Here is an 18,090-nt window from a genome sequence, read left to right on the forward strand (position 1 = left end):
AAATAGATCATAAAGTAGGAATATTTTTTTAAATATTAGAAATGCATCATTTCATAGTTAAAATAAGGTAGGCTAGAGGCAAAAACTTGTGAACAAATAGACAAATGCACTGATGTTTTAATTAATTAATCAATCAATATGTATGATGCTTGAAATTTGGTTTAATATCTACAATCAGCTTATAATATGTATATTTGTTTGCATGCAAGTGAAAATTATGCTTGCTCTTGATTCTTTTAACAAATTTAAAACAAATTTAAATGTAAATTGATAGTTGAAAACAAATTTAAATGTAAATTGATAGTTTTGAGACTCGTAATGCAACAGATTCCCCCAAAATCAGAAAAGAATTAAAAATTAATTTTCAGCTTGCATCTTAAGGCTCTTCAGCATGTATATTTAAGATATTGGCCAAAGTCTTAAATATATAAAATGTTACTGAGCATGTTATTCAAGTAGTAATCAACAGCTTGCCTGAGTCACATTTAATGAATGTAGTGGAATTAGTTTAAATACATCACCTGAAGTATATTGGAACTAACTCAGTATGAGACTTCTTTGAAATCTTTATAAGGAAATCACCAATTATCATGCAGGTTGTAAAAGAGAATCGAGATGTAATATATAAAAATATTTGTTCAGAATTTCATGATATGGCAGTCAAATGAAATGTAGATCTCTTATATTGCTGAAAAGTTTCAGTCACTTTGGATAAAATCTAGAAAAATAACTGAAGCATTGCTGAAACTGCTAAAGTTTGAAAAGATCTTGAAAGCAGATTAACAAACTTTAATAAAACATAGATGCATAAAATTATTTAAATCACAATACTAACAAGCACTGTCATCAGTGTACTTTTAACACATATTTTATTATCAAAATATAAACTCGAAGCCTTACTTGCAAGTGAAAAGGGGCAATGCTGAGGGGTAAAAGAATTAGATGCTACTGATAAACTAATAAGTACAGCAAAAACTTCATAGCAGGGATGGAAGGAATGTTTTCTACTTTTGTAATTATACAGAAGAAATTGAGAAATCAGTTAGGGGTTGAAAAGCTGGCAAAATATTTTTTGGGGAGGGGATTGATTAAAGCAAATGAGAGTAATGCTATTATAATGTAATAAATTAATTTGTACATTTTATATATTTTGCAGATTAAATGCCATGCCTATGAATATATTATTAATTTTTTATTATATAAAATACAAAACTATATTTTTCTCTTATTGTTAAACTAATTTGTATGTAAAAAGATGTAGTATACTTCTTAATATAATTCATTTAAATGAGCTTTTATCAAAATTTAGTGCTGTAACTCTCTTATTGGTGTGAAGTACATGTATATTATCACACAGTTGGAACTATAAAATGCTCCCAGTAAAGTACAGTAATTCAATATAAGTAATTATCTGAAAATATAAATTTTTTAAGGTAGTTAAATTGTATGATTTCTTATAAGCAAAGTCTGTTGTATGCCCAAGGGATGGTATTCAAGTTTTAATTTTTTAGCAATGTTGAAAATCTTTAAATAAAATTTTCTGATGAATATTTGAAACCTCTTTTAACCTTTTCCCGTGGGCTATAGGGTCCAATTTTGAATGTATTTTGGCCATTTAGTCACTTATTTTAACTGAAAGGAACAGAAAAACAAATCGACAGGGTATTGCACTTCCTAATCCATATTAAGGAGTAAATTTTAAATCTCCATAGTTTACTGAAATTCTTTGAGACACATTTAAAGTAGTGAATGTGCAGGACATATATGTCTCAGCCCCCTGGGAAAAGGTTAAGAAGTATGGCAATATTTTGCTTAGTAGTTGCTTTCTGAAAATATTTCAATATGGTTGTTATCTAATTCCTTAAAAAATACTTGTAATTCTTATTTTTACTAGGAATTTTTTATTAATAATTTAGTGCTTGCCTTTCTTCTGGGGGGGGGAACTGCTATTAAATAACATTTGAAAACTTAGATAATTTATATTGTATTCAGACATTTGTCAGATTTGTAGATAAAGGAGAATTTAAAATTATGTACAATTTGTAAGTATGTCAGATTTCTTCAAGAAAGTTTATGGAGTTTTGACAGTATGCACAAAGTTATTTGATTAGATGGATTTATTTGATTTTTTGCTTCTTGATTAGATGGATTTTATTATTATTTTTAAGATTTTTGTTCATAACACAGTAAAATATTTTATTATTTTTTCCCTTCTTTAGTATCAACATCTTTTTCAAGTTTTATCTGATATTGTGAATGAAATTGTCAAGGAAAAGGTATATAAATCACAACTAAATAAATATATATGTATTATGTAAAAGTTTATACTTATTCTAAATAATGAAATGTTCAGCAAAAAATTAAAAATTATTAGGCTTTTAATTTTTGACATTATTCTTTTACTAAAAAAAGGAAATATTACTCGCTGTTATGTTAGGGAAATAATTGTAGCATATATATATATATATATATATATAAACAATTTTCCCCCCTGATATAATTTTTGTTTTTTTGTGATGCAATGTTTTGGGGCCTAATGCTAAAATGACACACACACACACACACATATATATGCAGTCTAAAGTCCTTAATCCGGACATCCATAATCAGGATCTCAAAGCTGCAAACTTTCTGCACATGCGTAAACGCATAATGCATTTACGCGTGTGCATAATATGCTTACGCATGCACGTTTAATGTGTAACGGACGGTATAAGCTGAGCTAAAATTATCTAATTATCTATTTCACTTAAAGTTGCAGATAGCATTGTTCCTTAATCCTCATTATTTTTTGCAGACTGTTAGAGCAATTTTTTAAAAGTGAGCTTGAACTTTTGATTATGTCAAAAAGAATTTCCGATTCTGGAGCTGCCAAAGGATCTTCAAAGCAAAAGCATGTTTCGATGTCCATCAAACAAAAAGTGGAATTGCTGCAAAAGATGGATAAAGGCATATCCTTTGTTTTTCTAACCATTCTGAAATCTGTTTATCAATTTCACGCTGCTCTGTGGGGAGGGGGTGGAACGTCTCGGCCCGCAATGAACTGGAAGTTGATCTGTCAGCATTATCCATATCTTCAGGGCAGATGTTTTTATTTTATTTGGCTTATAATTCTTTACTAAATGTAGTATTTCATCTCGATGTATTCTGTCTTTGATATGATTTAAATCAAATTTCTTGTCATTATAAATATCACGAATATACATCAAATAGTTTTCTGGTTACAATTTTTTAATTTCAACTATGCGTAATGTATGCTTTATGCATGCGCGCATTGAAAGAAATGTTTAATAAAGTAAACAAATAAATATTAAGCTTTTTTTTTTTGTAAATTTTGATACCCTTTAAATCATAATTTGCTCTTTATTTCATAAATTACGGTTTTATATTTTAAATTTTATAATTTCTGCATGCCATCTTACCAGATTTAAATTGATGATCTATAATCCAGAAAAACCGATAATCCGGAAACGCCGAAGTCCCGACAAGTCCGGATTAAAGACTTTTGACTGTATATGTTATTTCAAAAGCCTTCCTTTCATTCAAAGAAGGACAATTTGCATCTCTAATAGAATACATATTTTGATGAAAAATTTCTAATTTACAAGATTTTGTTTCTCTGTATTGCATGTTCTCAATAAAGCTGGAAGTAATTTCTTTAAATATCAGATTTTGGTAGATCTTTGGATTATGGTAACTTGGCGATTTTTTGGCGAAAATTTGGCGACCAACTCTGCAACAGAAATCCTCTATTTTTTTTTTTTCTGCCGCCATTTTGTCTTCACGAAGTAAAGACATGTTTCTTTTCTTTTTATTTACTCAACACTTTTTCCAACAATCTACTAGCCGAATTACACTTATGCTAGAAATTTTATGTAACAAAACTGCTTAATCATGACAAATATTAACTGCAAAATTGGGAAAAAGTGCACAATCGCAAACTCCTTGCACGTTTTTCAGAATAGCACATACACATAAACCATTTACACGTCGACTTATTTTTACTTAAAAAAACATCCCAGAATTGCACAAAAATGGCATTGCACACACTCTTAACTTTATCCATCTACACTGCTATTTTCTCATAAATTACAAAAATTTGCACGAAAATACAGGAAAATTTTCTTAATCTTTAAATTTGGTAAAAAGCACATATATGAAATTACCTGATCGCGAAAAAGTATATACTCTTTCCAAGAATGAACATTTCCACGTATAAAATAAATAAAATACCCAAAAGCTTTTACCTCTAAATTATCTATTATATTATAAACATCACCAACGAATTTATATGCAAACATTAAAAATAGTTACAAATACTTAGTGTCAAATATTTAAATTATTTCCATACACGTTTACTTCCACTGAAACGTATACCAAAATACTACAAACATATAACTCTCAAAATCACGATCATTAAATTAAAATATAATTAAATTAAAAAACACTACTTAAAATATAAATAAGCACATACATTAAATTAATAAAAATTAGCTTACATTCCTAATTACTTTAAACTAAATCATTGCTAATAACAATTTTCCAATAATACCATATTAATTTATTTACTCCTTACATTTAGAACAATGCATAAAAATAATATACTCAAATAATTAAAAATACTAACTTACCTAATCTTCTACAGAATCTTGAGTGCATGGCGGATCACAAAATGTCCATTTTCACCAGGTTTCTTGCACCGCCATTCAAACTATCTGTAATATCCTTCCTTTTACACAATCTCATTTCATTCCCACATATTGGACATTCATACTTATCCGCAATTAAGCAATTCTTTTCAATTACCCATAAACGTAATAAAAATTTCAGATTTACTTTATATACGGCCATGGGATCCAAATATTAAACAACACTGCTTCACAGAATATAGAATGAAACTACTCCTATAAAGTACAGCAGATATTTTTACAAATATACCCCCTTTTCCGATTAAAGAACAGTGATTCGTCCATTAATGTCACATGACATATCTCATGATCTCTCATTTCCCTCACTCAAAATAATGCATGATCAGAACTGAAAACTTCTCACATTATTCCCAAAGTCCTAGGTAGTAACCTTTATCGCCTCCAAAATGTCGCCAAACTACCTGTTACCATATTCCAAAGATCAGCCCAGATTTTCTGCACTTGCTATTTGTTGGAGTCGTTCATTTTTTTATATATTCATATATGAGTTATGTTTATTTATATATTCATAAAATTGTTTCTAGATTCATGGTTGCAGAATATTGGAATTAGTCTATAACCAATCTAGTTCTGGTGTGCCATTAATTGAAGCTTCAATGAACAAGTAATTTTTTTGTTTGTTTCTATATTGTGATAAGATATTACCTTATATTTTAAGCTTGTTTATGCAGTTTATCTCTATGTAATATATACAGAGTATCTATATAAATAATTCACCAAATCAACAATAATTGCTGACAACATTTTTTAACAAATAAATAATATGTTAATCAAAAATTGTGTTTCAAGAGAAAGTTATGCTATCATTTTCATTGAATCAAAGTTTTTAGTGCACTTGCTTCTCTCTATCAATAATAAAACTCTAAATGAGCATGTTTCTGGGGGAATAACATTAGCATTTCATCCAGAACTGTCTGTGTCCATATCATTCTGCTTCAAACAGAAAATAGTTTTATGAGGTAGTTATCTTTATGTGCTTTAATTATAGCTTTCTGCCTATTTAACCATTGCATCCAAATATGAATTTCCAGTTGAATAGATTATCACTACACTAGAAGATATTTATGTGAGATTTAAGAAAATTACAGAATCAGTAGAATTGAAAAGCAGGATTGAAGAAGCATCAGTCACTAGCAACGTATTCCACAGTGTGTGAAATAGATTTGTCAATAGACTTGAAAATAGTAAAAATTACCAAGGGTGTTTGGAAATTATTTGTGTATTTTACTATTTAGACATTTGAGGAGAATAATATGCATTGAAAGCATCTAAGAATATAATGGTATGCCTCTTCCCTGAAGCACTTTTTCTAGCAGCATTTTTTTTTTTACCTATTATCTAGTAAATAGTCTATTTACATCTTATATATACAGTCAAATCCTGTATAAACAAATCTGTATTTAACAGTTTTCTTTAATGAATTCCCCCCCCCCCTGTGTAATAAGTCTTTAATCCTAATTTAGCAAACTGTCAAAATTAAAAATAAATAAATAAATCCATGTAGAATTTTTTCAAAATTATTCCTGGAAATGAATCTATTTGTCAGTTGTCTTTAAATTGCATGTGACCTTATTCATGAGCAATTTCTAATTATCCTTGTTTTAGCATTGAGCTAAAAAGATCCAGTGTTGAGCATCTTTTAGATTGAAGCTATTCACATAAACAAAAAGAACACATGAAATGTTGCAGGCTTGTGTACTAGTATCTTCAGACCATCAAAAGACAAAAATTATCATTTCTTTTCTCAAGTTTGTTGCCTCACATGCTTGTGGATGAGACTGAAAAATGCTAGTTTTTTAAAAGAAGGTTGGTGTTGTAATCAGAAGTAAACTCTCATGTTCAAAATTGTCTGAGTTAAATATGTTTACCTGCACTGACAGTTTGAATCTATTATTGAGATGCAGTATTGTTTTACCCCTGATTAATCTAAGATCCCTAAATGAGTGAAGAAACGGGTTTTTGATTATAAGTAACATATTTTTATGAGGCAGAAAGCATGTCTATTTTATTCAACATTTGTGTATTTCTTGTCTTGGAAACTGAAGCTTTAGAGGTGGCTAAGTCAAAAAAACATGAAAGAATTTGAGTAAAAAAATTGTACTTTTGAATTAAATGAACAGTGCATTGATAGTCAAATAAACTTAGCAACTAGTTTGGGAATTTCAACTTAACTGTAAGTACTATTTAAAAAAAAAGTGTATACTGAAGAATCTGTTTCAGACTATGGAGAAAATTCATGATCAAATGGAAATGAAATAAAGAGAAGCTGTTATCTGGAACTTTAAAAATGGTGTTTATAGACACAGGGACAATAGTATTGTAATGAATTATTGTTGTAGAGTATAATTTTTACTTTCTTGTAAAAAAAAATATTGTAATTGCAAAAAAATTCAATGATCAGATTTCAATGGAAATATCCATTTTGACTAAGATACAATAATATGCCGAACAAGTATTAATTTAGAAGTGAAACATCAAGAATCAGTGTTATATTAGGAATGAGATTAGATCTTATCTCGTTCAGCGCTTTAGCAGCTGAGGATGATGGTTCGGTAAAACCATTGAAACTAGTCCTGTGATAATTTGAAAATATGACGCTGTTTCTTGTTGTTTCACTTCTAAATTAATCCATTTTGAATGTTCGTGAATCCATTTTGAACACTATATTTTTATGTGATGTCTGTATGTGGAAACAGAATAAAGGACTCTTTATTCTGTTTCCACAATTGGATTTTTTTCGTGAGATCTGCACATACGAATGTAATTTGCATAACTCAGAAATTTTTAGCTGTAGAATGTTGAAATTTTGTGTATCGGATTGCTATAACATCTAGTTATGTGCATCTCTTTTTATTGTAATTGTCAATACCCAAAGTATATATATATATATACATATATATACCTTCCTTACCCATCTTGAAAGTTCTTACTTGGCTTTATTTTCATAATCGTTGATGATACACATATACTTCCAATTACAGAAGTGTTTTAAATGATGAAAATATTCATGTTTTGGTAATTTCACGTTAAAAAAAAATTTGAACTAATAATGAAATCGGATATTTAATGCAGTCTCTTAGTTCCTATATTTATATTTGAAAAAGTTTTTGGTCGTTATGGAAAAATAAAAATACAAGAAAATTTACTCCTGTATGACAAAAATTAACCAGGATATTTAATTTCAAAATTAGGTTAGAATAATATGGGGAAATAAGTTTAAATGAAATGCAGACGAAAATGTAATTTGAGAGGCATACAAAGAAGTTGTGCTATCCACATCAGATTTTTTAACGTGGTATGGATAAAAATTTGCATCAGCATTGGACTGGCATGTTAGCAACTGAAATTTTCACTTAACACCGACTACTTATGGGTACACTTTGTCGGCCAAATTATTGTTTCTTTTCTTTTTGAAAGTTTGGGTGATTTTAAACAATGCATCACAATAACTGCTATGACAGGTGCCTGAGACATACTAGGAAAGAACTTCAGTATTGCATTGATAACTGACCTGTTACAAAATTGTCACACATAGAATACTTAGCCATGTAAACTTCAGGTTGAAGTTTTCTAATCATACAAGAATTACAGCCATGTTATTAAGATTCGTGTTTCTATAAAACTTTGAAAGTATCAGTTTCTTTTGGGCTAAACTTATATGCATGCGCGTGCGTGCTACTCTAATTTACAGTTCTTCAATGCAGAGGTTATCTCCATCAAATGAAAACTTTATGTTTTTGAACTTTCATTATCAAGAATGTTACCTTTTATATTGTAACCCTTATTAGTATAGAAATTAGTGATGCTGGTTGCTGTATTATTGGGCCCACTTTCAGATCCTGAAGAAGACATGGAATATTGATGGTGTTAAGGCAACAAGAATCAACATAATATTTGTAAATTTGCATAACTAGTTTTAGAAATTTAAACTTAGAATCTGAATCTTCTTTGGCTACAAAAGTGCTGGTGATAGAAGAGAAGCTTATGCATAGGCAATAACAACGAGAAAGTCAAACTACTGGTATTGCTGAAATATGAAAACACCTATGAATTAATATCCTTTAAAGCTGAGAGCAAAGATGGATTGAAATTCTTATCATTAACTAGAACTGAATTTTTATGAATGTGAAATACTAGAAAATCTAATTCACTGTCAGAAGATGGTTTTTTTTTTTTTTTTTTTTTTTTTTTTTTTTTTTTTTTTTTAATAATTTTAGCTGCTGAAAAAAGGAAAATATGATTTTCTGTTCAATAGTATTGGTCAAAAGAGGATTTATATGTTTCATTTTTCCTAACATGTGCCTCATATTCGTTCACAAGGAATTATAAATCTTTTTTAATTTAATCAATATAAATTAAACTACATTGGTGAGGAATCCTCTATATATCCCAGGAGTTCATATCCAGAATGTGAAGTGTGAAACTTTAAATTTTATTGATAGAAGCAAAAAAATTATCCAAAAGTTGAATTTTTATAAAATGCTTGCAATTTTATAGCAAATTAATGAAAAGAAAGGAATTACAACAGCATTCTTATAATTTCCCAAAATGAGAGGGGGCTTTTAAATGTGTTCCGATAAGAATAACCACTTAGTCAATAATGTTAAGTGCAAATCATTTGTCAGTAGTATCCACTTTTAAGTAGTGTAGCTCTTAATGAAAAGCCAATTTGGAGGAGCAGACTTGAAGCACTCAGAAAAGAAAAGCTAACTTCTGTTTAGTCGAAAGACATAATTCGAAATTTGGTGGAATGCAAACAGATAAATATTTGCATTAAATAGTAGTATTGAAGTTGGATATGTTGTATGTGACCAAAATGTCAAGAAATGGAATGTCTCAAGTTCAGCAATGAACTGAATAGTAGAGTCAGTGTTACTCATTATTGAAAGAATTTTGTTTAAATAATCTTTATTACCATCGAATAGAGTAAAGGTATTATCAGTGTAGTAGAACCACACAGTGAATTTTAAAATTTCAAATAATTTTGATTCATAATAATGCATATAGATGTCAGCAAAGAGAGGACTAAGAAGGCTTCCCATGGCTAGTCTCTCAATCTGGTTGTAATATTTATTTTGAAAAACAATTTTTTTTTTCCAGACAAAGTTGAATAAAGAAAATTAACTCATCAATTTCAATACATGGGAAAGAAATTCTTGAGTCTGGTTTTTAGACACTTAAAAGCACCTTCTACTGGGCTTTAACATTGGTGAATAATGATTTTACATCAAAAGAAACCAGTATGAAATTTCTAGGAGAAATGCATTTTAATTTATGTGTAAACTCTATTGAATTTTTTATGATTAAGTGTCATTAACTAACAAAGCCAAAAATCTGAGAACTAAATATTTAGCTAACGAGTAGGATATTCATAAATGTATAGTGTTTGTGCAGCATCAGAGCACTTAAAATACTGGTATGCCCAGAGTCCTCTCATGTGATTCTATGGTAGGGAAATGGGTGGGAGATGTTCAGAGCCGTTCTCTTCGAACATAAATCAAAACAGGGACAGAGGAGTGCAATGGAATTTTGCCTGCATAACCAATACGAAACTGTGTTACACCGCTAACTACCTGTTATGTGAATTTGCATTTTCCTAGCTATTAAGTAATCATAATCAGGAATACCATTGTAATCTTTCAGAAGAATAATGCATGAATTATTTTGATTCCCATTGTTAAAGTTTATCATTTCTGTATCTTCTAAAAATATAGAACTAATAAATTATATAAATAAATGAATGTAAGTTTAATAATATACATGAAATAAAATATATTTAAATTTTGATTATAGCTTTTACTTTTTACAATAGTATTAGAAATTTGAAGTATTGTTTATGCTACAAACTTGTATTTGCTGTTATTAATCATTCTTAATGTGTATTCAGAATACTGCAACACTGCCATTCTGTGATGTTTAAACAAGTATTTTGCTGGATAATGAATGGTTATGTTGAAGATATTTACCACGAATTTTTCATTCAACCAGAGCAAACTGTTACTAGTACTTGCTCTCTGGAAAAGCAGGTGAAATCTTTTGCTCATCCATTGATAAAGTCTGATAAAGATTTAATAAAGGTAATTAGAAGGATTCTTTTTCTTTTAAACAGTGTATTTTATTTCTCAGCTGTTTCATCTGAAACAACTGAGTTAAGTTGTTTCAGTCTGATTTATACAGTAAAAGTCTGAGATCGAGACTTCGGCGATTCCGGATTGTGATTTTTCCGGATATTAAATTACAGTCAAAAGTCGGTAATTCGGACACCCATAATCTAGAATGATCTATAATCCGGACCTCAAAGCTACAAGTTGACGCATGCGCGTAAGACCTTTACAGCTAAGAATATGCGTGTGCGCAAAATACGTTTAAGAATGCGCGTTTAATGTATAATGGACGGTATAAGCTAAGCTAAAAGGATCTAATTCAGTTAATGTAGCATATTGCGTTGTTCCTTAATCTTCGAATTGGATCCAGCTTATTATTTTTTGCAGACTGTTAGAGCAATTTTATAAAAGTAAACTTGAACTTTCGATTATGTCAAATAGAATTTCTGATATATATTTACTAATATGTAAAGGATCTACAAAGCAAAAGCATGTTTTGAAGTCCATTAAACAAAAAGTAGAATTGCTGCAAAAAATGGATAAAGGCATATCCTTTGTTTATCTAAACTTTAACGTTTGTTTATCTAAACTTTGTTTATCTTTAAAGCCACGTGGCGTGCAATGAATTGGAAGTTGATCTGTCAGCACTATCCTTATTTTCAGGGCAGATGTTTTTATTTTATTTGGCTTATAATTCCTTACTAAATGTAGTATTTCATCTCGATGTACTCCTTCTTTGATATGATTTAAATCAAATTCCTCGTCATTATAATTCGCTTCAGATAGCGAAGAAAGTGACAGAGATTATTGAAAACAAAAAAATTTGCAAATTTGCGTTATACATGTGCGTTTAACGTATAATGGACGGTATAAGCTAAAATTATCTAATTCAGTTAATATTGCAGATTGCGTTGTTCCTTAATCTTTGAATTGGGTCCGGCTTATTATTTTCTGCAGACTGTTAGAGCAATTTTATAAAAGTAAGCTTGAACTTTCGATTATGTCAAATAGAATTTCCGATGCTGGAGCTCCCAAAGGATCTACAAAGCGAAAGTATGTTTCGATGTCCATCAAACAAAACGTGGAATTGCTGCAAAAAATGGATAAAGGCATGAAGAAAGTGACAGAGAGGTTAGTGAAAACGAAAAAATTTCTATTGACAAATTAGTCTGTATTCTCGACACAGCAATTATCGGACTTGAACAGCGAAACTTTGTAACTGAACAAGAAATTATGTCTGTTTATAGAATTAAAGAGAATGTATTATCACATAAAAACGAAGCAACTTAAACAACTTACATTGAAAGAAATGTTTAATAAAGTAAACAAATAAATATTAAGCTTTTTTTTTTTTTTTTTTTTTTTTTTTTTTTTTTTGTAAATTTTGATACCCTTTAGATCATAATTGTTCTTTATTTCATAAATTACGGTTTCATATTTTTAATTTTATAATTTCTGCATGCCGTCTTATCAGATTTAAACTGGTGATCTATAATCCGGAAAAATCGATAATCCGGAATCGCCGAAGTCCCGACGAGTCCAGATTAACAACTTTTGACTGTATCAGTTTAAATCTAATAAGATGACAAATAGAAATTATAAAATTAGAAATATGAAATCTTGATTTATGAAATAATGAAGCATTTATGATCTAAAGGGTATCAAAATTTACAAAAAAAAAGCTTAATATTAATGTTTTTACTTTAATAAATATTTCTTTGAATGTAAATTGTAAGTTGCTTCTTTTTTTGTGCTAATACTTTCTCTTCAATTCTATAGACAGACATAATTTCTTGTTCACTTACAAAGGTCCACTCTTCAAGTCCTGTATTTGCTGTGTGGAGAATTCCGACTAACTTGTCAATCAAAAATTTTCTTTCAATAATCTCTGTCGCTATCTTCATTATCAGGAGTGGTATTTTCTGGATCTAGAACCATACTACGGATTTCGCCGTCCGTTAATTGATTGATGATTGTGGCATTGTCATGGCAATGAAAAACTTCTGTTATATCATCTTCATTTATTACCGCTTCTCCACATTTCTTTACAAAATCCAGTAACTGGAAAATTTCACCTTAAGTTTGCGATGTCCGAAAACCATCGAATTCGTTGCTATCATCTTCATTGTCCTCACTATGAAATATGGTAGCTGGCCATAAATTATGCCAAGCTTTTTTTAACGTATCTGGAAACACACCTCCCACGATCTTGCGATGCTCCACACAGCAGATTTAATGCTAAAAAATTTCAAAAAGTCTTGAATAGTCTTGCTATTGTTCAAGAAATTTAAAATAGATTTAAAAAATGTTACTTTATATTTGCATTTCAGCACGTGCACTATTCCCATATCCATAGGCTGAATGATAGGCCTACAGTTTGGAGGAAAGGATAACACGGATACATTACCTTTCATTAAAACTTTAAGTGAAGTATGAGCCGAACAGTTATCTACAATCAGGACAATTTTTGCATCATCAGGTAAACCAACTGAATTCAAATTTTGCGGAGCCTTGGGTTTGAAATGATTTTCAAACCAATCATACATTAACTCTTGTATTATCCATGCTCTTTTATTTCCATGATAAATAACAGGAAAATTTTTACTACTTTAAATACTTGAGGTTGTGTATTTTTACCGATTACCAAGAGTTTTCACTTGTGAATTCCTGCAGCATTTGCGAAACTAAAATTGGTAGTCTAGCTTTGCAATCTTTAACATCTATTGGAACCTTTCTGTAGAGGTTGCCAAGGTATTTTGCGATACATATTGCCAGCAAAGACCTGTTTCATCAGCATTAAAATTTTGTCCTGGAGATAATAGTCCACTATTAATGAGTTCAGTGATTTCATCTGCGAATAGTTCAGTATCAGCTAAAGGTTTTTCACCTGAAATTTTTAATTGCATTATACCGCAGTGATTTTAAAATTTATTTAACCTATCTGTCAAACATGTGCACTCAGTTTAAAGTTCATTTTATCATGAAATATTTTGGCTTGAGCCATTAGCATTGGACCCATCAATTGCATGCCCTCACTGTGTCTCTGTCTGACATTCAGTCATCACTTTTAGCAAAGTGAATCATTTTTCTGTTATTCATTGTGAGTGGGGTGTCAGAATCCACAAAAAATTCATAAAGTTCCTTTTTCTGTTTTGTCATATACAGTTGAATTTACAATCCCATACTCCCCGCTTAATTTTGAGAGGGATATACCTATATCCATTTTTTTTGCAGCAGTTTCACTTTTTGTTTGATGGACATTGAAACCTGCTTTTGCTTTGTAGATCCTGTGGCAGCTCCAGAATTAAAAACTCATTTCAACATAATCGAGATTTCAGACTTCAATTTTCATAAAATTGCAGTAATTATAAGAGCCTGCAAAAAATAATAAGCTGGATCAAATCAGAAAGTTAAGGACAGCGCAACCTGCTATATTAATTGAAATTCTTTGGAATCAGTAAAGTATAATTTTAGCCTACCTTAACAGTGCGTTATTGGCTATGTAGCATGAGATTGGCGACGAAAGATAAAATGTTTCTTTAAATTTTGTCTTGCTTCTATCGCTCTTTGAGACAGTTAAACCTGAATTGTATTAATTTAGTTATTTTTTATGCTTACGTCTAATTCTTGCGCATGCTTAAGGCTTATCTGTGTCCTGAATAAATAAATTCCCACATTTACTTAAACTTACTGAAAACCGGCACTAGATATTTTGCCGCTTGATGCAGTCTTTTTGGGTCCTAAATTCTGCTACCAAGCAACTCCCTAAGTTCTAAATTTTTGTTGCTCCTTAATTTTGTGTCCCGTATCATCCCTTAATTTTATTACTCAGTGCTTTTCTAAATTCCAATAATTTTGTATTCTCTAAATTCGGCCTCCCGGTGCGACAATGCAAACTCTGGCCCGGGTCTGTATTTATGTGAATAAAAAATCAGTTAGTCTTAATTCAAATAGCTCTAAATGTAATCTTTTAGACTACATTTAGAGCTATTTTTAACAAAATATGTTTTTAGCATATGGGATGAAATTTTTGTTAAATTTTTCTTCGTCAACATTTAGCACATTTAACTTAAATCTAATCACCACCAAGCGTAATGTCAACATAAAAGGTTTCCATGCTCTTTATTATTCAATTACTAATATATAAAAAAAGAAAAAAACTGTGTAGGCATTGTTGCAGGAGTCATTACTCAAGTTGTCATGTAATGATAAACATACAGTGGTGAAAGCATATCTTTCAGATGTATTCTCAAAACCAAGTTAACTAAGTATCTTTCTACATGATAATTTAGTACTTATGTATTACCCCATTGACCGTGAAAGTTGGTGAAGATTCCAGCAAGAATGCATCAATCTTTCCTTCAGAATTCTGAAGTAATGGATACCTATTTATTTATTAAACAATCATTGTTTGACCTACTTTGTTTTTGCGCTCCTTAAAAATTCTTTCAATGATTTCTGCTATTTTGTTCAGCCCTTTGATTTTATTGACAGCTCTATTTAAAATACTGTCAGTCCAAACTCTGTGCAGGTAATAGTTCCAGTCTATTACTGTTTTTTCAGCCATATTCAGCTGACTGTACCATGTCCATTACTATACAGTTTTTTGTGATGGTAGGATGCCATAACTTTGAAATTAACCCGCTTCTTGTTGTTGTGTAGAAGACAGGTCCTACATATATAAAAACAAAATGTGGCCGATCCTTGGGTATTACCGTATTTGATGGCACTTTTTTTCCTAAATTTGGTCTCGAAAAAGTTACCTGTGTCTTATACATGAAGGACACAGGTTTACTTTCAATACTGAATGCTATTTTTAGCTCGGATAAAGGTCTAGACACACATAACTTTTTCTACTTCTGCCATAATTATCTTGCACATGCGTGAAATATCTGTCGTCAAAAAGCGGCAAAGCTTGAAGCTGATGTCGAAGTTCAAACAGGTTCGACAGTCACATTATGTCGTCTGAGTCAAAGAAAGTCTATGTAAGAACCTTTCCTTCCTTACGTAGACTTTCTTTGACTCAGCCGACACATGCGTCGGTATTGGTGCTACTCTGTATAAATGTGTCGGTATCGGTGCTTAAAACTACTTGTTTAAAAAAAAATACCCTGGAAAATATGACTACAGGAAATAAGAGATTAAGCTATACAATTCAGTATAAACTAGGAGTGTTAAACTATGCCAAAGCGCATGGAAACAAAGCAGCAGCAAGGCATTTTGGTCCACCACCTACCAAAAAAATCATACGTACTTGGCGACTGCAGGAAGATCAACTGAAGACTGCTAAAAAATAAAAACATAACCTTCGATGCCCAGCTGCATCTTGGCGTGAACTTAAAAATGCCGTAAAAATGTGGTAAATAAATAACAGGAAATCTGGGATAAGTGTTTCAACCAAAATGATAATCAGTGAGGCCAAAGGATTTGCAGAAAAACATGGGAATCGGAACCTTTCATGGTCTGAGGGCTGGTGCTACAGATTCATGAAAAGGCAAGGCTTATCAATGTGCACAAAAACAACTATTGCACAGAAAATGCCAGAAGATTATGAATAAAAAATACTAGCATTTCATAGGTTTGTTATAAATGCACGCAAGAAAACTTCTTTTGAGCTTGGTCAAATAGGAAATATGGATGAAATTCCACTCACATTTGATGTACCATCCAACAAGGCTGTGAGTATTAAAGGGTCTACATCAATAACCATAAAATTCACAGGTCATGAAAAAACCCGATATACGGTTCTTGACGGAACAGAAGACAACGCATCATTCGAAGAAGGTGATAATAGTGATGATGGAAAGAGTAGTGATGACGGTATTCTCGTTTTCGATGATGATGATAGTGAAAAGGATTTTTATGGTTTTTGAAAGTGGTTAAAGTCTCATTTCAAGATAGGCAACATTTTCCTTGAATCTGTGTTTTTTGTTGTTTCTGTTTTATTTTGTATTATGTTTGATTGCTTGCCATTCATTCATTTATTCATTATTGAAATTTGCATATCATGTTCAAAATAGCTTGCCATTTGTCAATTTTCCTTAATAAAATATGTTTGGTAATTGCATTCAATGATTGTTTATTTGGCTTTTACGAAACGCAGAACTAAAACCACGTTTTAAGTTATTGTGGCACCGCGCTGTCGCACGGACTATTGAAACTTTTTTTTTCTTGTGTGTGGTCTTCTAAATAAGGGTGCGTCTTATATGCCGTCAAATACAGTAAATGATTTCCAAACCAATCATTCATTAATATTTATGTCATCTGTGCTTTTTTATTTTCACAATATATAATGGGGAAATTCTTTACTCCTTTAAATTCTCAAGCTTGTGTGTTTTTTCGGATTATGAAAAAATTATACTTGTGCATTCCTGCAGCATTTGCACATGCTAAAATTGTTTCGTCTTGGAATCTTTGACACCAGTTGGAGCCTTTTCTGTAGAGGTTGCCAAGTATTTTGTGGTACATATTGGCAGAAAGACCAGCTTCATCAGCATTGTAAGTTTGTTCTGGAGGTAAATTTTCACTATTAATGACTTCAATGAATTCTTCTGCAAATAGTTCTGCAGTTCTCACCTGAAAATTTTAATTGCCTTATGACAATTTTTAAATTTGGTTAAACAACCTGTCGAATATGTGCACTCAGTTTTTTTTAAGGTAATTTTTTTCATGAAATATTACGGCTTGAGCCATTAGAATTGTATCCATCAATAACATGCCCTCTCTGCGGTGTTATCTGACCCATTCAGTAATTACTTTGTCATGATCGTCAGTTCTGGCATAACAAATAATTTTTCTGTTATTCATTGCAAGTTGAGTGTCGGAATCATAAAAAATTCAAAAAATTCCTTTATCTGTTTTCTTCTGTCATATGCAGTTGACTTTCAATGCGTACATCTCGCATAATTTTGGGACGGATGTACCTTTATCTATTTTTTGTAGCAATTCCACTTTTTATTGAACATTGAAATATGTTTTTGCTTTGTAAAATCTTTAGAAGCTCTAAAATTAGAAACTCTTTTCGACATAATCAAGAATTCAAACTTTAATTTTCATAAAATTGCTGTAATAATAACAGCCTGCAAAAAATATTAAGCTGCATCAAATCAGAAAGTTAAAAGCAATCTGTTATATTAACTGAAATTGCTTGGAATCAGTAAAATATAATTTTAGTATATCTTAATAACATATGCTATACATTATTGGCTATGTATCTTGAGACTGGTGAAGAAAGATAAGTACTTCTGCTAAATTTTATCTTGCTTCTTTCGGACACT

The 18,090-nt window shown here is 30.7% G+C and overlaps 1 protein-coding gene across 10 annotated transcripts in view; it reads left to right on the forward strand.

Moving 5' to 3' along the window:
* The window catches only part of LOC118184465 (gamma-tubulin complex component 4-like), a 139,995-nt gene that overhangs the window by 61,370 nt on the left and 60,535 nt on the right, over positions 1–18,090 (forward strand). For 9 of the 10 annotated variants that reach the window (XM_085815829.1, XM_085815831.1, XM_085815826.1 and 6 more), the window contains 3 exons: positions 2,220–2,276; positions 5,234–5,313; positions 10,597–10,786. In XM_085815829.1, coding sequence (XP_085671955.1) covers positions 2,220–2,276; positions 5,234–5,313; positions 10,597–10,786 — 327 coding nt within the window. The remainder of the gene's footprint in view (positions 1–2,219; positions 2,277–5,233; positions 5,314–10,596; positions 10,787–18,090) is intronic. The other variant, XM_085815832.1, reaches the window with a different exon arrangement.

The sequence above is a fragment of the Stegodyphus dumicola genome, chromosome 4 (genome assembly GCF_044657685.1).
Source record: "Stegodyphus dumicola isolate Sdum_Otavi_A_Nest chromosome 4, ASM4465768v1".
Taxonomy (NCBI): domain Eukaryota; kingdom Metazoa; phylum Arthropoda; class Arachnida; order Araneae; family Eresidae; genus Stegodyphus; species Stegodyphus dumicola.